At 46.5% G+C, this 22,880-nt stretch overlaps 1 protein-coding gene across 10 annotated transcripts in view; it reads right to left on the reverse strand.

Annotated features, from left to right (window-relative positions):
* MADD (MAP kinase activating death domain) overlaps positions 1 to 22,880 on the reverse strand; it is a 34,642-nt gene that overhangs the window by 4,431 nt on the left and 7,331 nt on the right. For 2 of the 10 annotated variants that reach the window (XM_007455738.1, XM_007455747.1), the window contains exons 11-32: positions 22,158 to 22,348; positions 21,527 to 21,780; positions 21,136 to 21,275; positions 20,205 to 20,306; positions 18,477 to 18,536; positions 18,016 to 18,118; positions 17,469 to 17,655; positions 17,221 to 17,371; positions 16,713 to 16,919; positions 14,906 to 14,959; positions 13,826 to 13,926; positions 13,170 to 13,253; positions 12,675 to 12,833; positions 10,086 to 10,194; positions 9,749 to 9,811; positions 9,393 to 9,513; positions 9,185 to 9,290; positions 7,982 to 8,092; positions 6,226 to 6,333; positions 767 to 931; positions 450 to 522; positions 206 to 312 (exon numbers count right to left, since the gene is read on the reverse strand). In XM_007455738.1, the coding sequence (XP_007455800.1) occupies positions 206 to 312; positions 450 to 522; positions 767 to 931; positions 6,226 to 6,333; positions 7,982 to 8,092; positions 9,185 to 9,290; positions 9,393 to 9,513; positions 9,749 to 9,811; positions 10,086 to 10,194; positions 12,675 to 12,833; positions 13,170 to 13,253; positions 13,826 to 13,926; positions 14,906 to 14,959; positions 16,713 to 16,919; positions 17,221 to 17,371; positions 17,469 to 17,655; positions 18,016 to 18,118; positions 18,477 to 18,536; positions 20,205 to 20,306; positions 21,136 to 21,275; positions 21,527 to 21,780; positions 22,158 to 22,348 (2,756 nt within the window). The remainder of the gene's footprint in view (positions 1 to 205; positions 313 to 449; positions 523 to 766; positions 932 to 6,225; positions 6,334 to 7,981; positions 8,093 to 9,184; positions 9,291 to 9,392; positions 9,514 to 9,748; positions 9,812 to 10,085; positions 10,195 to 12,674; positions 12,834 to 13,169; positions 13,254 to 13,825; positions 13,927 to 14,905; positions 14,960 to 16,712; positions 16,920 to 17,220; positions 17,372 to 17,468; positions 17,656 to 18,015; positions 18,119 to 18,476; positions 18,537 to 20,204; positions 20,307 to 21,135; positions 21,276 to 21,526; positions 21,781 to 22,157; positions 22,349 to 22,880) is intronic. The other 8 variants (XM_007455743.1, XM_007455746.1, XM_007455742.1 and 5 more) reach the window with 7 other exon arrangements.

Here is a 22,880-nt window from a genome sequence, read left to right on the forward strand (position 1 = left end):
CCCCCCCCGCACAGGCTCCCTGCCGCACCTTCCGGGTGGTTGCCAGTGTCACTGCGCCCTCCCCTCTGATCGTTCTCTCCGATCCTCTCACTAGCCCCGGAGGTCTCTCTCGCGCTCGCTGGGGGAGCACTGGGAACCTGGACACTGATCCTACTGCAGGTGGAACACCGGGGCTGGGAAGCCTCACGCTGCCACTTGCACCGACCTGGTTGTGCATGAACTTGAGATTGATCCCTTCTAGGGTGACCTGCAGCAAGCCGCCCTCGCCAGTCTTCATGTCCTGCACAGGGAACTCGCCACCCAGCTCCGGCCCTGTGGCGAGGGAGGAGGTCGTCAGCTAACTGGGAGGGGGGGAGTCCCGCGGCCTGACCTCCTCATCAGGCCTCCGCCGCTCAGGACGGATGAAAACCAACATAAGGCACGCGCCCAGGGAGCCGTCCTCCGCTCACCGGGTTTGATGCTCTGCTGTCGGGCGGCGGCACGCTCCATGCTATCCTTCACGCAGTAGTACAGCTCCCGACACTGCGGCACAGTGGGGAGAGCTGTCCTGTCATACAAGCTCTCCAGGCTCCCCACCCTCTACTCTAGAATGGCTGCTGGAGGCCTGGGCCGATGCCAGGACCTCGGAGACAGCTCTACGTGTTCCACGCCACAGCCAGAGGCAAAAGTGGGGCTCCAGCGTGGATTCTGCAATGTTAACTTCCTGCAGGAGCTCCGCACTTTCCCTCAACGCCCAACCCCCAACGCACACAGAGTTCACGGGTACCTTCTTAGTATAGAATTTGTTGAGCTGGGTCTCAGAGCCGTTTCTACGCCACAAGCATAGCACCTTGGTCTTGGGACAGTAGGTCATGTTGATGAGCTTCTCATACCACCAGCGCTCGTACACTGTCCCGATGTTACTACGCAGCACCACGCAGTCGTCACACACCTGCAGAGGCACACGGGGCAGTCAGTGGCCCTGGTCTCTTCCCACCCCAGGCCACACTGCATGCTGCTCCCCACGGGGAAAGATGGGACAGCTGGTCCTAGGAGCATCCCCAAGGTCAGGTTTTCTGTCTTATGCTCAGTCTTTCTTACGTGGAGACACAAAAAACTGAACTGCCGGACACATCGTCCACTAGAAGGTTTACCGACAGAGGAGGAGCCGTTGAAAGGAACTTGTGGGCAAGGAAGGAGGCTCACTTCACGTCAGTCAGTGTTCATTACTTCTTGCGTGTTCTGGACTTAAAGTACGCAGAGGATATCTTATGCCTCCACCTTACAACCTTAGGAATCATCGCTATTGACAAGCACAAAGGCAGGGGATTAGGGCAGACTTAAGCGAGAAAAAAAATGGAACCAACACATTTTCTAATCCTGGCTCAGCTCTAGTTCTGCATAAATCTTTTCAAAAATTAATTACACAAGTGACACACGGACATTGCTTATTGCAAAAAAAAAAATTATATAAACTAAAAGGCAAAGTTCTCCACGTCCTCTTCTTGCTCAACATTCTCCCTCAGGTGGACATACCTGCTCGTATGCCTTCAATTATGGTGGAGACATTATAGCACGATGGGTAAGAGCACAGGTCTAAGACCAGACTACCTGGATTTAGATTTAAGGCTGTCTCCTTACTTAGCTGTGTCACCTTAAGCAAGTTAATCTCTGTCTATATTTCCTCGTGTGTAAGACGGGGATAGTAATAACTTCATGGAGTTACTATGAAGATTAAATAAGTTAATGTGCATAAAATTCTTAGAATCGGACTTCCCTGGTGGCGCAGTGGTTAAGAATCCACCTGCCAATGCAAGGGACATGGGTTCGAGCCATGGTCTGAGAAGATCCCACATGCCCGCGGAGCAACTAAGCCTGTGCACCACAACTACTGAGCCTGCGCTCTGGAGCCTGCAAACCACAACTGCTGAAGCCTGCGCGCCTAGAGCCCGTGCTCCGCAACCCCGTGCCCCTACAGCCCCGTGCTCCACAACAAGAGAAGCCACCGCAATGAGAAGCGCGCACACTGCAATGAAGAGTAGCCCCCGCTCGCCGCAACTAGAGAAAGCCTGCACGCAGCAACGAAGACCCAATGCCAGCCAAAAAATAAATAAATTAGTTAATTAAATAAATTTTTAAAAGAATTCTTAGAATAAAGCCAGGCACATAGAATGTACCCTGGAGTTAGCTGCTATAACAACAATACAACTAGGATATAAGAAATATAATAATAATTATTATGACCACGATGATGAGTCTCACATCTTTCTGCATATGAGACCTGTCTTCCTGAGTCCTGAGCTCTCTCTATCTGGATGTCTCACTGGCAGCACTTCAAACTCATCATGTCCAAGTCTGAACTCCACATCTCCTCCTGGGCAGCTCCTCCTTCTAAGTTCCCTATTTCAGTAAATGGCGCCACCGTCTCCCCCCGCTGCCCAGGCCAGAAATGAAGGAGTGATGCAAGACTCCTTCCATCAAGTCCCACCATTCTACCCCAAATACCCCTGGAACACACTTCCCCTCCCCGACTCCAGCCATCAAGTCCTCCTCTTCTTCAAGTCTAAGCTCAAAGGCCACTTCTGAGGGTCGCCCACGACTCCCAGACCCTCTGCTATGTATTCCCGTAACACCTGCCCCCTGAACATCTTCTCGCAATGCTCATTATATTTCATGACACTGGGTGTTTAATTATCTGACTTCCCCAATGGCTTGTCAACCCTGTTAGGGCAACAGAAACTATGTCTCCCTTATTCACTGATATAATCCCAAACCCAGCAGTGCCTTGGCTATGATTTGCGCCCCATAAAAATTAGGTGAATGAATGAGGAATATACAAGATTACCAGTTTTAGTCTACCATCTGAGACTTTACTGGGGCTCAAAAGCTTTAGGAAGAAAAGGGCCCATGTAGCTGAGTAGGAATTAGAAACTTGGATTCTAGCCCCAGGTGAAGTCTGTGGTTCTCTCCATGTGGAAAATGGAGACGACCACTCCACTTTCCACAACCCCCTAAGAACGCAATGGAAGGGAGAGGGACAGGCATTCAGAAGAACATATGATTTCTAGGCTAGAGAGATGATGGTAATAATGTGTCATACTTGCCTGTGCTGCTGGTAGAGGTGTAAACTGGCATAGTCTTTGGGATGGCAATTTGGCAAAATCTATCAAAACTGTAAATGCATATAAGCTTGACCCAGAAATTTCACACTAAGAATCTATCCTATAGAAAGTCTCATGTGAGTGTGCAAGGATTTATGTTCAAGGATAATCAGTGAAGCGTTGTTTAAAAAAAAAAAGTGGGAGGGACCAGTTAAATAAATTATGGCACTTCCATAGAACACCTAGTGGTTAAGCATCCATTAAAAATAATAGAAACAGGGCTTCCCTGGTGGCGCAGTGGTTGAGAGTCCGCCTGCCGATGCAGGGGACACGGGTTCGTGCCCCAATCCGGGAGGATCCCACATGCCGCGGAGCGGCTGGGCCCGTGAGCCATGGCCGCTGAGCCTGCGCGTCCGGAGCCTGTGCTCCGCAACGGGAGAGGCCACGGCAGTGAGAGGCCCTCGTACCGCAAAAAAATAAAAAAAAAAATAAAATAAAATAAATAAAATTAAAAAAATAAATAAATAGATTTCTATAATATGTAGACATATTATAGGTATGCCTGTGATACATTAAGTGAAAAAAGCCAAATTATATAACAATATTTGTAGTTTGATATCACTTTTATAAACACTGAAACAAAATTCCATAAAAGTAAGCTATATTTATACAAATATGCATTTTTTTAAATCTGACAGGATTCATGCCAAATTCTTTAACGGTGGTTACCGTTAAAGAAAGTAAAAGGAAGTAAAAGAAAATTTTTACTTTTTACTTTATTTTTACTTCTATATGGTTTGAAACTTTTACGGCATATACTCTATTACTTTTGTAATTAAAATAAAAGGCAATAAAGATGATTTTTTTAAAGTCTTTGCAAATTGCTATCCAACTACTCATGCAACCAGTAGGCTGTGCTGAGAACAGCTAAATCTGATAGCATCACAGTAGCCAGGCACTGATGGAATGAGCAAGGTACCCTCGCTTTGCAGTAGAAGGGGGAGCATCTATGAGATGATGGACCCACCCCATGCTCCAGGGCCCTCGTATGAGGCTCCCTGTAACAGTGGTGAGAGAGAATCCTATACTTCAAGGAATCCTCTGGAGAAATTTACTGTGGTGCAGATGTCCTAAGTAGCCCTCAGCTCTGATAGGCACCTAACCAAATTCTAACACTTCAAGGTGACATGAAAACGACTCCCTTCTCAGCTACATCATCATGTATGTTTCTGCCTCACAGCAGAAATCCCACCCTACGTTTGACAAACCACCTCTTTAAAAAGCTGTGAATGTGAAAATCAAATTCAATAAGCCAAAAGGCAGCAGAATATTAGCTAATTTCACTACTTTATAGAGGAGCAGTACTTGGTCCCTAAAATTACTTAGAAAGAGATCCATTTGAGAATTAAAAACACAGAAATGAAGAAAACATGGCCAATTTCCTTTACAATACTGGATTAAGAAAGGGTTTTTCTAACTATGACTCAAAATCCAGAAGCCACAAAAGAAATGACTGATATTACTTTAACTACAAAAAAGTAAAAAAATCCTGCATGGTGAAAAATACCATAAGCTAGGGACTTTCCTGGTGGTCCAGTGGTTAAGACTCTGTGCTCCCAATGCAGGGGGCCCGGGTTTGATCCCTGATCAGGGAACTAGATCCCACATGTTGCAACTAAGATCCCGCATGCCTCAACAAAGACCGGGGGCAGCCAAATAAATAAATAAATAAATATTAAAAAAAAAAATACCATAAGCTAAATCAGAAAACTAATGAGGAACTTTGCAGTGGATAGGTCAGGTTGCCCACATGTGAACCCATTGATCACTAGGACAGAGCCAACCATATGAGGCGACAGGAAATATACAGCACCACCTCTTCTTGCCAAAATACTGAATCTGAAACTGACCAAGTCTCTAGATTGAATTACTAGCTTGTACAAATACAGGTGATAGAGAAACACGTTAAACAACACTAAGGAGATGCAATCAGCAAAATATCTAAAATGTAATTGCGCACATTTCTTCAACAAAATAAATGGCAACGTGGGAGCGAAACTATTATATGTTAAGAGATACTTTAGAGTCATATCAACCATAATTATAAATGCATTTCCCCTTTGACCCAGCAATTCCACTTCTGGAAATTCTTAGATAAACCTGTACATGTGGGAAATGAAGCAGGCACAGCATCATCCAGAGTCGCGCTACTGGCAATAGCAAAAATTTGGAAGAAAATCAAGGGTACGTAAATACTGACTGGGTATATAAACTATGGTACAGTCACACAGTGGAACACTATACAGCTGTAAAAAGAATGAGAAAGCTCTTTTTGTACTGATACAGAAGATCTCCAGGATAAGTTTAATGAAAAAAAAAAAAAAAAGGTACAGATCAGTAGATATTATGTGCTACCTTTAGGTAAAGGAGTAGAAAAATAAGAACTTATGCTCATATTTTATTGTGTTTGCATAGAAAACCACTGGAAGATACAAAGTGGTTATAAATAAAAGTGGTTACCTCCAAGAGGAAGGGGTGAGGTGGATGGGAAACTGAGTGGAAGGGGATAAGAATGAGAGCAAGACTTGCCAGTGTATACCATTCTATGTTGTTCTGACTTATGGACGATGTGACTATATCATCTATGCAATCTATATATAAAAGAAATGATAGGGATGGACTTCCCTGGTAGCACAGTGGTTAAGAATCCACCTGCCAATGCAGGGGACACGGGTTTGAGCCCTGGTCTGGGAAGATCCCACATGCCGCGGAGCAACTAAGCCCGTGCGCCATAACTCCTGAGCCTGCGCTCTAGAGCCTGTGCTCCGCAACAAGAGAAGCCACCGCAATGAGAAGCCCACGCACGGCAACAAAGAATAGCCCCCACTCGCCGCAACTAGAGAAAGCCCGCGTGCAGCAACGAAGACCCAACACAGCCAAAAATAAATTAAAATTAAAAAATAAAAGAAATGATAGGGAATCATCTATTATATTAATTTATTTGCATAAGAGCCTGACAATTTAATGATAAATGGATCATGAAGATGAATGAGATAAGTGGGGAAAAATATTCTGGCATCAGTGCTAGGAGTTCCTTGTGACTCTCAAATATTGCTTTGGGCCCCTAGCATGAACCAGCACCTACCTCCATGAAAAAGATATCTCCATTTGTGTCTGTCCCCGCATGTACCACAAATGTCTGCTTCTTCATGTGCCGGCTGCCACTGGACCGGATAGAGAGATCTCGTCCATTCTGAGGAAAGAGAGATCCTTTAGGGACAACCAAACATCCCTCTCACACAGCCCTCTGGGCCAAGAATCCCTCATTCAGCAATTCAATTCTTATCAGCTTCCTTAGAGCGGCGCCATCTGCTGGCCACTGGCCGCCATGGATGTGTTCTCAAACTTCCTGGTCTCAGGACTCCTATTCATTTTAACTTTATTGACGACCCCCAAGAACTCATGTCTTTGTAAGTTTTATTTATCGGTATTTACCACACTAGAAATTAAAACTGAAAAAATTTAAATGTCTGTTAATTCATTTAAAAGGAATTAATAATTCATTAATAAATCCATTACATGATAATATAAAGAACATATTCTTTTAAAATAATCATATCTTCCAGAACAAAAAAAAAATGTGGTGAGTGGCACTATTTTACATTTTTTGCAAATCTCTTTAATGTTTGGTTTAATGAAAAATGCTGTATTCTCATATCTGCTTCTGCATTCAATCTGTTGTGACATATTGCTTTGGTTGAGGTATATTAAAGAAAATCTGACCTCACAGATACGTATCTGGAAAAGGGAGGAGTATTTTACTAGGCTTTCCAGATAAATATGCATATTCTTCTTTGATGCTATACCAGAACCTCAAGAAGTTTCTTAAAGTTAGTTGCAGTGTGTAATCTGAAAACACATCAATGAACACTTTGTACTTTGTTACATTAAAATCCATTCGTCTGTGTTACACTTGGAGTGGATCTTTTACCCACAGTTGGATTTGTAACATCACACATCAGTCATCTGGGAAATACTGGTTCGCCCAGTTATGCAGCTCTTCCAAATGTTGATGCACTTCATTACACAATATCAAAAAATCACATTCATCACCAATCTCACTGGAAAAGTCTTTACATATTGGGAAGCTTCATGCACAAAAAGTCTGCCAAATACCCAGCTCCAAATAGCAATAATTTGTTAGTCATTCTTTCAAGTAAAAATGATGTCCCATGACTGGCTGCAAAGCTGTCAGTTCACCTTGGAACTCAAATTGTCACAAATTCCCTTTCCTCGAAACAATCATATTTTCATTTGCAGCAATATGCTTTATGTATATTTCTCATTTTGTCACACAGAATACTAAGAAGATGTATAATCACTGATCGGATTTAATAAAACTGATGATTTTAACTGCTTCATCAAGGACATTCACAAGTGAAACTGGCTTTTTGTTTTATTTTTAACTGAGAGTGTGTGGAGGTGGGGACACTAGCACGGTTTGGTGCCACCATCTTCACCGTGTTAAGGCACCAGTGGTTTTACCCACCATTGCATTTGCACCCTTAGTGCAAATGTCAACCCAGTAAAAAAGGCAAACAACATTTTAGTATTATCATGAAAACAGTATTCACCTTGTGGATCCACAGGGGTCCACAGACCACACAAACGTTGAAATGGCTGCACTGGGATGGTTTTAGTGCAGAGAATCCTATCACAGAACAGAAGGGCAAAAGCCTCATCTAGAGTCAAAGCCCTATTTTCAGAACTAGGGATTTTGAAAACATACGAGCCAAGAAATGACCTATGCGGAAGCCTCTGCGTTAGGCCATGAGGCCCACGCCTGCGAGGCTGACTAGCGCGATGGAAGGGAGCCTAAAGGATGGCCCAGGTGTGCTCACCAGGTTTGCCAGCTGGTCAAGCACTTCATTGATTTGCTGGCTGTACACAAGCCCAATATGCGACTTTCCCATCAGGCGCCTCACCTTCTTCCGGATATCATTCTTATTTACCTGAAAAGCCAAAACAGGATCTTAATATCTTTCCTCCTGAGAAAAGGAGAATTCTAAAAGACCATATCACTGAGGATAAAACATTCGACTGTGTGTTCTGCCAACAGTCTGAGAAGAAAAACCCTGGTTCTGTCTCCAGGTGGCTTCTGCAGAAAAGTGGTTCTTAGAGAAGTTCTGCTTTAAGTGGACGGGGACTCACAGGGACACATCCTCCCTAACCCCCCAACCAATACCATAACATTCACCTCTAAAAACCCCTGGGGCTCCTCAGAGTGTGATTCTTAGATAGTAAGACTTAAGAGTAGCAAAGTTCTACACTCAGTGGTCACCAAGACACCATCTTAGGGTTAAAGATCACCACCCTTTCCCAACCAGAGTTTAACTGGTACCCCTGGAGTTCAAGAGACCCTTAAACAGAAAAGGAAACAAACCAAGAGTGCCTGCAGGGTATTCTCTGCATTCGATCAACTAATCCCTTCACATTTAGAGAGGCTGGGAGAACAGGAGGAGGAGAAACCCAGGAGCTCATTCTCAAAACAACTCTCTTCTACCCACCAAGTCCCTTTCAGAACAGGACTCTTCTATTTGGTAACACAGTTCTCCCACAGCTGTAAAAACCAAGTATAACCAAGTCAAACTAGAACCTACCATTGCTTTTTCAATGAGTAGCTCTTTTTACATCTATGGCAAAGTCTGTATGATAAAGGACTAATGCTGAAAAGTAAATTCTGGGCATTCTTTCTAAAGTTTCAGAGCCTACTATGTAAAAAACAATTTTTTTCCACTGTATTCTGTGGGGAGTTCTACAGGCATCCTAAAACTATTTAGCAAAGGAAGCCCATTTAAAATTCAGAATAAACAAGTGGCGTGCAATCATCAATCACCTTTACAACATTCCTTAGCACAACAGCCTGGCAGCTTCAGATAAATGGATCATGTGTGAGCTGCAGAGAGGCCTCAGACTTTCAATGAAGAAGAGAGGCCCAGCAGGATGCTCTGACTGCTTCCCAGCTGCCCCAAGATTTAGGCAACAGGAACAAGCCTTGCCCTCCAGTATCAGCAGTAGCTGGGCGTAAGCAAAACAGACATTACCTTCATCAGCAGCATGTAGGAGATGAGGTTGTGCAAGAGCGTGGCCAGCAAACGATCTTCATCATCCTCTAGGCGCTTCCGGTCATGTTCTCCTAGGGACAGGTACCTGAGCAGGAGACCAGGACAAGTCAGCCCCCAGGTGGGAGAACAAGAATTAACTGGGAAGAGACTGAATTTGCATTTTCCCAAGGGTTTCTAAGCCTCATACCTGTCTATCATTTCCTGGGGACCCTGGTCCATACCCATCCCTTCTCTCTCCAACATCACAGCATCTAAGAACGCATCTTCCCAGAACTGCATTTGGTCCCATAAAGTAGAACGCTCTTTGCCTGTGTGGAATAGAGTTTTTTTAGGGGCTTATATAACATATAAAGAATATGGCTGCCAAACTAAAACAGAGTAAATTCCAGAAAAAAGGAAGTCATTACAAATTCCAGGGCAAAGGAAACACGAGACTCTTCACCCCAGATCTAACATTCCTGCCACCAGCCCCAGCTGCCTCCAAGTGAGGCCCAATCCCTCCCGAGGAGGAGGGATGAACAGCACACAAAGAAAGGTGGTTACTTATAGAAAAGGTCTCCATAGCAGCATCCTCTAACTGGTCCCACATCGATCCTTTGTCCCTTCCTGCCGATTTGTGAGCAGGAAGGACCATGGTAGCAAGAAAGTAAAAGAAGACAGAAAGACAGAGGCTGTTGGTTAATACCAAACTTCAGTGTCTTCTAGTTTTCACCCACTGTTTTTTCCCCAGTAAGTCGCTTGCTTCAGACATAAAAATGTCCTCTAACATCAGCACTGAGATCAGCAAAAAGCCAAGCAGCTACTTGTTCAGTGCCACCCTCTTCCCGGGCTGAGTCCAGCTTCCTTCCAGTGCAAGTGGCCTTCGCAGTCTATTTCTCACCTAGGAGTCCCTCGTAGAGATAGACTCGCTGGCTCACATCTTCAGAAAAGCGAACTGGGCTGCCCACCAGCTTCTCCTTTACGCTTGGCTTCAAGCTGTGGGCTTTACCCTAGGGAGAAGAGGCAATAGGTCAGCTGCCAGAGGTAACAATGAATAGGGGCAAAGTAAACCAAGCAGCTCATTAAGAGGCTCACACACTAGGCACCATCATTAGTCACATATATTCCAGTAGCCCTGCCTTTGCTACTCTGCTTGCCTCAATCAGAAGTCAATCTGATAATCCCGCTTTCTGTTACTGCCTCCCAAAACATGCAATCAAGTTTTCATTTTTACTTACCTTTACCCTTTAGTCCCTGTAAGACTCTTTCCTCTTAAAAAAAAAAAAAAAATTAGGCAAATTCTCTGTAGCAGCGTGATGCGGTGAAAAGAACACTGGGTTTGAAGTCTAGACTGACCAACGTTCAGATCCCTGCCTCCTACTAGCTGTGTGGTCTTAGGTACAAAGCTTAGCTTCTCTGAGAGTCATTTTCCTCACCTGTAAAAGGAAGGTTATAATACCTACCCGAAAGGACTATTCTCATTTAATATGAGAAAATACATATAAATCACTTAATGGTGCCTGGCACATGGCTGGTATTTGATAAATGTTAAGTTTTCTCTTCTACCATCTCTTAGAAATACCTTCCCACATAGAAATACCACTAACTTCATCTACCACTTCTGCAATATTAGACTTTCTATTCATTCAAAAAAGATCTTTGGCTGGGTAAGAGGTAGTTTTCATGCCTGCTTCACAACACATGCAACAGCATAAGCAGAGAAGCCACTGAACAAAGGTTATCATTAGGCAATACCTAATTAGTGTGTCCAAATGCCAGCTTCCTGGTTCACAGCGAAGGACTTTCTTCAATGAACCATATTAACCTAAGGTAATTTATTTCTTACCAAAATAGCCCTTTTTGAGCCAAGAAATTTAGGTAACTGCTCTCAGCAACTCCACTGCACAAACAGCCTTGCCCAGAAGTACAGGGAAAGTAAGAATTTGTCCCAGGAAGGTGCCAGGGAAGGTAGCACACAGCTGAATGGCTTCTTGCAAGACTGCTACTCCATAACATCTATCTCAACCTCCAAAATGGAAGCACACTAGAAGGATTTAAAATACTCCTGGGGCTTCCCTGGTGGCGCAGTGGTTGAGAATCCGCCTGCCAATGCAGGGGACACAGGTTCAATCCCTGGTCTGGGAAGATCCCACATGCTGTGGAGCAACTAAACCCATGCGCCACAACTATGGAGCCTGCACTCTAGAGCCCATGATACTGAGCCTGCGTGCCACAACTACTGAAGCCCACGTGCCTAGAGCCCATGCTCTGCAACAAGAGAAGCCACCACAATGAGAAGCCCGCGCACCGCAACGAAGAGTAGCTCCCGCTCACCGCAACTAGAGAAAGCCCGTGCGTAGCAATGAAGACCCGACTCAGCCAAAAATAAATAAATAAAATCAATAAATGTATTAAAAATAATAATAATATAAAATACTCTTAATTAAAAGGGCCTGTTTAGACTCAGGGAGAGTTAAGGTCCATTAGCTTGAATGGCTCTGCTGACTCTCAATCCTATCCCCTACCTCCACCTTGGGATGTCACTTGCTCTATTAGAAACATGTATACAGAAGGCCCTGGGGGTGGGAATGATCACCAGTGTTAAATAATTTATTTCATTTCAATTTCATCTTCCATTCTCCCCACAGACCAAAGAGAAGAACCTATGAGCTCGTGTAGAGAATATCCATTCTCCACTCTGCCTAACCAAGTGATGAGTGTATCAGAACCCTTAAAGCTGCCTAAAGAGGCCTGTATACACTGAAGGGCAGTGGGTCTAAAGGCAAGGACTAAAAATAATTCATTTAATTCCAACTGATCACCGGCTTATTGTATAACCTAGGGCAAGATCTTTTCTTCCTAAGGCTTTGTTTCCCTCACCTGGCAGAAGAGATTAGTTGTAGCAATACACTGAATTGCAAACTTCTTGAAAATGGGAATCATGCCTTATCATCCTTGTTTCTTTAGTACAGAATCTGGCATTTAGTAAATCACTTAATAGATGTTTATTAATGAAGGAAAGCTTCAAACATACTACGTGAAATGAAGGAATATACTAAAATGAAATGCTATTTTAAGGTGCTATATAAATAAAGCAGTGACCAGAATAAAACTAGACTAGTCCATAAAAATAGGTAGACTGGTACAAAATGAGAGCTGCAACTGCCCTGACATTGCTATAAAGGCATCACTTCGCTTATTTTAAACACGGGGGTTACTGCCACATAGGAGTCAAGGCCCTTATCTGACTGGGCAGGAAGCCTAAGTCATCAATGATTCAGGAGAAGGGTCTAAAAGCCCCATATCACAGAGTCAAATGACTCTGAAAAAAGCTAACTTAAGAAACATTTTCTTTAAAGTCAATTATATGAAGGTTATCCATTCCTTCCTTCCTCTTTTCCTTCTAATTGCCTCCTAACTTTTCATCCTTTTCTAACCCATCCCCATCCCACTGAAAAAATGGTCTTCTTTTGTTAGTAAACAAACTTACAAAGATGGCACTGGTGGCAGAGTTGGTTTCAATTTCACTATCAGACAACGTGCCTCTAGAGCCTGCCAAGTGGGTGCTGCCCTCACCGCCTGCTCCATCACCTGCATTGCTGCTCAGGTCACTGTCCGCTCCAAGGGTCTCTCCAGAGCTATTACTCACCTGGAAAGGAAAAAACGGTGGTAAGGGATATTCCCCAGGATGTGTCCCAGAAATGCCAAGCTGCTAGAGCTCTCTGCTACCATAAAAAAAGTTATCCAACTTCAAAGGTGTGCCAGACAGCCTCTGGAAGTACCTTCTTTACAAGATGAGGAGAAGCCCTGGGTGAAATCTCGGGGTCTGATCCCACAAACAAAGACCTATGACAGGTAGACATCTCCACCAAGAGAACCAACCTGACCTGAGATTAAGAACAGCCCCCAAAGGAGAGAGCAGCCCCCTTCTCCGAAGGGGGACCCACACCCCACCCACCAAGATGCCAGCGTGGTGTTCCCCTACCACGGTGCTAACTTCAGAGTCCTGACTCGAGCTTCGGATCATAGCGGCCGGACTCACACCAAGGACAGAATCTGGATCAGTCCTCTGAAACAAGACACACGGACTCAGACACATTCGGGAGGTGTCCGATCTAGTCTCAGTTTCCCTGAGAAATACTGTATCTTCTTCCTTCTCCCCAACCCCACCCTTCTAGATAGGTCATGAAAAATGAACATTTTTCCTGAATATAAAATATATATGACTTACAGAGTGAGAAAAATAATGAATGTTAAAGAGGTACATGCTCACTACAGAAAATACACGAAAGAATAAGGAAATAAAAATAAGCCATAAACTTACCACCTACGTTAATCTCTGTTAAGTCTTTAGCATATTTCCTTTCAGTCTTTTCTATGTATGTTTTAAAAATAAAATTTGAATCATACTGTATATAGCTTTGTAAACACTTTCCCATGTCACCAAATTTTTGAAAATACAGTCATTAACGGATACTAATATTCTATTACATGGATATATTACACTTATTTCATCATTCCCCTATGGCTGGATATTCATGTTGTTTCAATGCTGTCATTTTGTTCAGTTTTGATCTTAAAGAAGTATTCTGAGATAGCAAATTTTTAATGCTCGCAATCCTCAACAAGGCTGTCACAAACCTGGGGACCAGACGTCAGGCTCACACCACTGTCTGCGCTGACTTGGGACTTTTTCTCCTCTGTCTCACCAAGGTCAAAGGTGGGTTTGATTACTTCAGGCCCTGAGTAGGGGAAGACTTGTGTTACTCAGTACAAGAGGCTAGGGGCAGGCTGGCGAAGGGAGTGGGACAGCAGCACAGCCTGGTCCCAGACCAGTTCAGCATGTCCCAGTCACCTTTCCAGGGACTGCCACCTACTCAGGCCGCACTGGAAGAAGTCCCCAGATGCCTTAAGAACCAAGTAGGAAAAATTAAACCTGGTCTCAAGGGGTTCTGCAGCCATTTTCTCAACCTGAGAAAATTCTGACCAAATCATCCTAAAGCAGAAAAGTTCCACAAACAAACATCTGAACCACATTCCACTGTACTCAGAATCAGAGCTTCACTCGTGCCTAAGACCCTTTAAGGGTCCCCAGGTCACTCTGCTTCCCAAACAAATACGTCTAAAGGGGCTAGAAAAGGAAGAGCCCAACGAGATTAAAAAACACCAGCTGTTTCAGCAGACGCTGCCCACCCCCACCCTGCAGCTTCCGTGTTTGACATTAAAAAACCACCCCCACATTTCCCGCCCGCCCACAATGGTATGGCAGAAGGACAGGATGACAGAAAGCAAGAAAGCGTGCCTAGGCAAGCCACCAGAGAGAGTTGAGAAGCTACAGACTCAACACGGAGGGACAGCAACCATCTCTGCCAACTGTGCCCACAGGCCTTCTAATGGGTGAGGGAGATATCAGCCAATGAGGGGCACTGAAATAGGCAAACATTCTCCCCACCAACTCGGAAGCAATAGAGAACCAAGCTCTAAGGGATTTTACACAGTAGATGCCCTGATTACTGCCTGATTACTACAAGGGGAGGGGGAAAGAAGCAGCCTACAAGCATATACCTATGAGTCACATAGCACCTACCTGCTTTCATTCCAAACACCCGCCCCCAAGAGCAAATTTGGGGTGGGGCTGACAAAGGGAGCCTGCCCCAACTGGGCCTGGGGAGTTGGCAGGTATGGGAGACTTGGGAACAGGAAGGGGCATTTGTTCCTTACTCTGTTTTTCCAAAGCTTTTTGCTTTTTCACCTCCTCGTGCTTGTTCCACAATTCTACCCCAGATGCAATGTGAGCAGGAGAGAAAGACAGAGAGAGTCAGAGGCTGGTCAGACAGATGAAATGGAGACCCACCCACCCAAGCTGATTCACTGTCAGGCACAGGATTACAAATCAAGAGATAAAAAGAGACCTTCATTGCAGGGGAAGGGGGTTAAAAAAAATCAAGAGATCTAACGCCTTCCCCCCAGGTCAAGAACCAAATTCCTATCCTAACCTCAATGTGGCAGTAAAAATCTCACAGAATGTTAGAGCCGGCGGAGCCTTTAATCAAGCTCCTTCATTCTGGCAGGAGGAAACTGATCCCAAAGAGGCTGGAGCGCCTGCTCAAGATCAGGTAGCTCAGGACCAGTTTAAACTTCCACCACAGCACGCCCTCTGCCAAGTGAGCTAGGCAACAGCAAATTTTAAAGATTCCAGATAAGACAGATGATTACCTCAAGCAGCCAAAGGGTTTCAGAAGCATGAGCACAAACCTGTTTGATTCACTGGATTGGAGAGAGGCCACTCAAGGTAGGCAGTTAGCATCCCTTCTTGTTGCTACCAGAAAACCCCACCTTACCCTCAGCATCAGTGCCTGCCCTACCAAGAGACCCATCTTAGCCAGTCATTGGGAAAAAGGCTTCTGGTAGAGGTGACAGAAAACACTAAATGGTCAAGAAGAGCATCTTAGTAGGGGTTAAAAGAGAGAGTACCGATCATGGCAATTCTCTTCCTGGAAGAGCTTTAGAGTCTACTTAGTGCAATCTCCTTGTTTTCCAGATGAGGTGACAGAGACCCTGAAAGGGGAAATGATTTGCCCAAAGTCACTTTCCTAGCTGGGGGCAGATACAGGACTAAAACTCCAGACCTCCAGACTGGCAGGTCAGTACATTTTCTAGAACATCACAACAGGCAGGAGAAAAGCATGGTTGACTGCCTCTAGGACAATATTTTGCTGGTTAGAGAAGCGCAGCTCTCCTAAGAAGGAAACTGGTTCCTCATTACCATTTATGGGAGCAAAAGGCAGCTGCTAATGGATGTGGCAAAGAGGCACCGGCTAGAAGCACACTGCCCAGGGACCTAGAACCCGAAAAAGAAAGACACAATCTAGATGACTCAAGGTCAGGCAGGGAGTGAGTCAAACAGAGGTGACACCCAGAGAGCTCACCAAGGCTCTGCCTTAGTGGGAATGGAGAAACACCAAATGTAAGCAAGGTCTAATCAAGTCCAGTAAGGACATGTTTAAAGAAAAGCTGACTCAGAACTCTGCACCTCGAAGTCCAGAACCCAGGGAAATGGGGTTGCCGGACATGCCCCAAAGGAGCAAATTTGAGGGCAGCATAATGGCTGGATGGGGGAAAACTGGCTTTAGAGACCCAGACAGTCACAATTTTATAGCCCAAAGACGCATCTATAAACTTCCTTATAGCTTGCGGGAGCTCATGTGCCCTCTCCATTACGTGAAGAAATCCAGATGGAAATAAAAGAGAGGGACGGGGAGTACAGCCCAGACTCCTGCACTGAGCCTCGCTCGGCCCTCTAAGCAGAACTTCCATTCTTCCCCTAAGATGTAGGTGAGGGTGGCTGTAAATGAAGCACAAGGGATAGAGAAGTATAAAGAAATGCCATTGGAAAAGGACACAAATCTATTTTCCTGTCTACAGGGCAAAGCATGGGGAAGAGAAAGGCGGGATTCTGGATGAACTGAAAGGAGGGGGGGACGTTAAGAAACCAGAACCCCTCTGCCGCACCCGACACAACACACACCGACAGACGCTACAAAGTTCTCCTCCTTTAGGCTTCTGGCGTCCAGTTCCTTGGGACTCTTTCCTGAGGCACTTGGTGCCCGGGGTCCCAGCTGGGGGACTCTCAGCTGTGCCATGGCCTTTGGGTCCCCCCGCCAAGCCAGGCCAGGATCCTTGCCAACTGGTGCATTTACACTCTCTGTCGGACTTCTCTTCCGCTTGTCTGGTTCTGAGGAAAAGGTCAAATGTAGGAAGAGGTCAAAAGAGACACTGAGTGAGAGTCCAGGTGTGGGAATGAGGGGGGAGAAGCAAGGCCAGAGGAGGATGTGGAAGGGAAGAAAAGCTGACATCGTTCTTTTCCATGACGGGAAAACACCCACTACATACATACACGCACTAGAGACCAAAATCCCAAAGCCTAACAGGAAGCAGCTTGACACTGGGAAACTCGTCAAGGGGCCGAGTTCATTCTTTCAGAGAAGAGTGGGAGAGCGGTGGACAGCATGCTGCCTTGCTGGTCCGATCCCTACCTTTACTATAGTAGTGGGTCTGGGCGATCTCCAGAAGCGCAAAGATGCTGGCCATGCCACCCAGACCTGCGTGGGCGTAGGACTGCTCCAGACTGAGGACCGTGCACTTGAGCAGGTCTAACATGCCCTTGTACACCTTCCGACCGATCTCCTGCAACAATAACCCAGGGGCAAGAGTTGGGACAACCACCTCTGGCGCCCATGTCCCTCTTCCCAGTTGATTCCAACCCCCAACCCCCAGCACTGACCACATCTGGGATGATGTCCTGCTGGGCCTCGTCCTCTGACTGCACCGTGCGGCTCAGCTTGCTCAGGACAAAGACTCTCAGCTGCTCGCTCTCCAGCAGCCGTCGCACCTTCTTTGTGTTGAGCCAGCCAACTCCCTGGCCGTCCAGCACGCTGTGCACCACCTCCTTCAGGAACTGCTGGTTCTCACTGGAGGGTCCACATACCACTTCTGTGGTCACTGGCTCCTTTGCAGAGCATCTCCCCCTTTCACCAGACTAGATGTTTGCCTCCAAGGGCAAAACACAAAGTTTGGATGTCTCCAAACATGCAAGTCCACTGCAAACCCTACCTCTCCAGACGGCCTGGTTTGCCCGAGTACCCACCACTGCTGGTACACTCTGCTCAACACCAAGAGCTATTACTGCCGCATGCGGATTGAGTCAGGAGGGGAAGGGATCTCATTTACCCACTGAGAGCTTCCCTCCCACTTTTGAGCATCGCTAGTGTTTGGTACAAGGATCACTACCTCTATCTGAGAACTTCTAAAACAGCTCTGCCATTTATTACCTAGAATTGCTGGATCGACCCTGAGGTGATGGAGGCTCTCTTTTCACTGTTGGGCTGTGTTTAATGACCGATGACTTCTGGTCCACTAAGGCCCTCCTGTTTCCTACAGCCAGGAAGGTAGAATGAGAGATATCACTACTGTAGTCCAGTAGCTGGTGTCAGCACAGCCCTGGGTAGCCGTGTTCCACACCCACTCCCTGGAAGGGCTGGGTGAGGGCAGCACTGGGGCATCACACATAGGCAGAAAGCAGCCGTGGCAATGTGGAGGAAGTGGGCATGGAGACTCAGGCCACTCCACATGCACCAGCAGCACACCCCATGGGCAAGCATGGGCATCCCGGGGCACGGGGCAAGGCAGGTCACTCGAGTGATGCCGCTTGCTCCATGAGGAGGATGGCCCTCAGGCAGGCACAGGAGATGCTAGGAAAAAAGATCATGCATAGCTCACGGGCAAGACCCACCTTCACCACTCCCGGGGCCGGCTTCAGTAACAATCTCCATTAGAGTATTTAGCCCAAATACTGGGACACAAAATACACAATTAGTAGGTGCACCATGATACCACAACCCCTGTACCCCTCAATGGAGCTGTAAGTCAGATAATCTGAGCATTCTCCCAAAGCTTAGTGCACATAACCTTAGTTCTTAGGCACCTCAGAGCTGGAAGCCAAGTGGCCACGAGACGACTGAGGCTCGAGGAAAGACCATCCTTAAGGCTATGGCCTCTCAAAGCCAGAGGCAGGGTAGTAACACAAGGAGCCTTTAGGTACTAGGCAGGCACATGCGTGAAAGGGGACCATGGGTTTTCATGAAACATCTAGCACAGGGGTCCAGGGGGGCTGCAGGTATGCAGAGGGAAGAGACCCAACTTGTAGATGCTGTCATGGGAAGGGGGGTGGGGGTGAGGATGGGAGCTGGATGGGAGTGATGAGTGCAGCAAATGAAGTGAAGCAACAGCATGCAATGAAAGCATTTCAATTGCTCTCCCCTTTAACTATATCAAATGAAAGCCAGTGACGCTAACACCTTTCCATACCTCACCTACTGAGCCTGTGTAGACTCACTCTACAGGGCTGGTTAGCTCCCTACACCACTAGCTATGATGTCCTTTTGCCCATCTAGCCTATGTTCCCATCCCCACCAAAGAACATTCCCTAGATTCCTGACATTTTTAACACTGGGAAGAGAGGTCAGTTAAAAAATACATGAAGCTGTTTCTCATGGTGCTTCCTTCTGTGACTAAATATTTCAGCACAAAATCCAGAGTAAACAAACAGAAGTCAGAGTAAATTCAGAAGACCCCTTCAGGGCTTCCCTGGTGGCGCAGTGGTTAAGAATCTGCCTGCCAATGCAGAGGACACGGGTTCGAGCCCTGGTCTGGGAAGATCCCACATGCCACAGAGCAACTAAGCCCGTGAGCCACAACTACCGAGCCTGCGCTCTAGAGCCCACGAGCCACAGCTACTGAAGCCCGCGCGCCTAGAGCCCGTGCTCTTCAACAAGAGAAGCCACCGCAGTGAGAAGCCCGCGCACCGCAACAAAGAGTAGCCCCCGCTCTCCACCACTAGAAAAAGCCACACACAGCAACGAAGACCCAACGCAGCCAAAAATAAATAAGCAAAATAAATAAATTTATAAAAAAGAAGAACCCTTCAAACTGTCAGAGATCAAATAAGGTCTTAATTGCCCCTAGAAGCCGACCAATGCTATCAGGCCCATTCATAGGGCCTAAGTTGACATGAAGCCAAAGTAAGAGACTTCTTGACTCTATAAACACTGCCAGGCTCTTCACAACCATTTCCTGGGGGGCCAGCTCTTTAGGACGGAATTTGTCCTAAGTTCATACAGTAGGAACCTGGCAGATGACTGGTGGCAGCTGACTGGTGGCAGCTGATGAGCCCTATGTTAATTACGTGCCTCTGACAAAGGCTCCCCCCAGAAGCAGCAGTAATCCCCCAATTGCCGTTACCCTATATGATATAACAGGGCCTTCTCTTTAGCTACAAAAGACAGTTTTCCATCTGAAAACCAGCAAGAACTCATGATGTGCAGTGAAAGCCATGGGAAGCCATATGAGAGGCAATGGCCAGATCAAAGGATTCTTCATACATGGGGCTCCTGAGAAGCACCCACAGGCCTGAAATATTTCCCAGAGAATCTTGGCTTGGCAAAAGGAGGGCTGGAGTTACCTTTCAGACTGGGGAAGGGCGTGGTTTTCTCTCGAGCTCCTTTGGTAGGCAGTGTGAGATTTGAAAGACTGAAGCTCGTACTGTGGTTCCGATACAGACTGCCTGTCAAGGGGAGCGAGTGAGAGCAGTGAGTCAGAGGGATAAAGAACCAGAGCATTCTGCTCCAATGACCGTATCATCATCTTCACCCTCCTCCTTTTCAAATGCAATCCCAGAACCTCTGACCTCGCTGAGAAAGGATCACGCCTAACTCGGGGCAAACAAAGGGGCCACTGCCAGGACTGCTCACAACCCAGTAACAACTTTCTCTGACGGCTTCCCACGATAACATCCAAGTCTCTCTTCTACTGCTGACCCAGCATGAACGCCGGCAGTTAACGCGCTTCCGGTCTGATGTTGGTGCTGTCCCTCCTGGGCTTCTAAACTCACCATCACAATTATCCCCCATGTCGGCTTTCTCCGGTCCCTAGTCTGTCTTTAGCCTTTAACTGACACCACCCCTCATTTCTGGTAATTTTCTCTATGCACAAGTCAATGTCACATAGATTTCAAGGCGCGCTGATGAAAAAGTCCTTTCCCAGGCAAAGAAGATATTAGATATATACCCAAATCAAATTTGACCAGAATATTTCCAAAAAATATATGTACAAGTGTATGATTTTTAATATAATGATGATTTTTCAGTTAACAGCTAGCTGTCTTACCTGAAACAGACTAAAACCTCCAGGTATAAAGATAACGACTAATCTGTCCCTGTTCTTCAGTTGACCTCCCCTGAAAATACCTTATTCAGTATCACCCAAACGACCTTATCCGGAGCTTGATAACGCCAACCCAGCCCTATATCTGAAGCTCTAAGCCATACCTGCCATGGTCAGGCCCTGCTGGAGTGAAGATGGGACAGAAGCGTGAGAGAGCTGAAGGCACTTACTGGCAAAAGACATGATGCCCCCGAAGCCCTCAGTGCTGTTGTTGGAGACGGTGGAGGTGGGCGAGCTCGCTCGAGAGTCTGACTCTGCATCTGAGTCACTTGCCAGTTTCAAGCTGTTGGGCCGCAGCAGCTTTTGAGCCCTTGAATGCACAGTGGCACCTATAAGCCCCAGGCAGGGGTACCTAATCTTGGGCGTGTGGGCCTGATGCTACACTGCGGTCACCTCTCCCTCCCCACAATTTCTAAATGCCTAGATCAAAGCACGACCCTCTGGGGACGCAGGACCATGAGAGCCTTCAGACTGCTCAGACTTTCTGGTTAACCCTCGCCCAGGGTCCACTGTAGTGAGGTCCTTCAGTCACCCATCTAGAAGGCAACCCCAGGCTCTCACCGACTGCCACTGACATGTTGGCTGAATCGGGGAGTGTAACTTTCCCCCTGCTCATCATCATCTTCCTCAGGGGGAAAGCCATACTGGGGCTCGAAGTATGGATTATCATAGGTTCGCCGGCGCACTGACCCCTCTCCAATTTCTGTCTGACGCCTGTCCACGTTCGCTTTGCCAATGCTGGGAGGCACGCTGGGGAGGGACCTGGAGACGCCTACTGCTGCCTTATCATCCATCTCCGTTGAGTCGGCAGGTTCCTAGGGGACATATTAAATAGAAAGGAGTCACCTGGTGCCCTGTGATGCCTTCCTATGTTCTCAGTTCAAGCCAGGCCTGTCAGGTTCCTAGCCTAAGGGGTATGTGAGAAAAGATCTCTGTTATACCCCTGTTCTCTATCTCCACAAATTATGCAAAGGGGATCTCGGCTAGCCCCTGAACAAAGTTGGATGTCCTTCTGGGGTCAAACTGTATCTCACAGGCTCTAAACTATAGGATCTACGGAGAGGAAGAAGGGGGAAATGTGAAGAAAGTAGTAAATTAAGTGAATAGCTTCATCCTAGCTTTCCTAACAGAGCTGAGGCCCATGTCCCAAGTAACAGTCCTCACTTATCCACTCCTCCAAGTCCTCACGTACAGAACTGGCTCCATGGATAACGGTGCCGGGGCTACTGCTGGCGGTGGTGCTGGAGCTGGAACGCAGAGGGGGGTTTTCCTGAGAGTTCTCGCTGTCTGGGCCAGGTTCCTCTGCTTCCTTCTGGCTCTGCAGCTCATCAACAGCTACCTCACTGGCATCCCCCAGTGCCACGTGTGTCAGAGGATCCACGTCTGCCAAAACCCAAGGATTATATGTATGGCTGATTCACTTTGCTGTACAGTAGAAACTAATACAACATAGTAAATCAACCATACTCCAAGGACTTCCCTGGTGGCGCAGTCGTTAAGAATCCGCCTGCCAATGCAGGGGACATGGGTTCGATCCCTGGTCCGGGAAGATCCCACATGCCACGGAGCAACTAAGCCCGTGCGCCCACAACTACCGAGCCTGAGCTCTAGAGCCCGCGAGCCACAACTACTGAGCTCACGTGCCGCAACTACTGAAGCCTGTGCGCCTAGAGCCCGTGCTCCGCGACAAGAGAAGCCACCGCAATGAGAAGCCTGCGCACCGCAACGAAGAGCAGCCCCCACTCGCCGTAACTAGAGAAAGCCCGCACGCAGCAACAAAGACCCAATGCAGCCAAAAAGATAAAATAAAATTAAAAATAAAAAAAACTATACTCCAGTTAAAAATTAATTAAAAAATATTTTTTTAATTAAAAAACAACAACAAGGATGGCGGGTACAGACCATACCATCACAG

Source organism: Lipotes vexillifer, unplaced genomic scaffold, assembly GCF_000442215.2.
Source record: "Lipotes vexillifer unplaced genomic scaffold, Lipotes_vexillifer_v1.1 scaffold977, whole genome shotgun sequence".
NCBI lineage: Eukaryota > Metazoa > Chordata > Mammalia > Artiodactyla > Lipotidae > Lipotes > Lipotes vexillifer.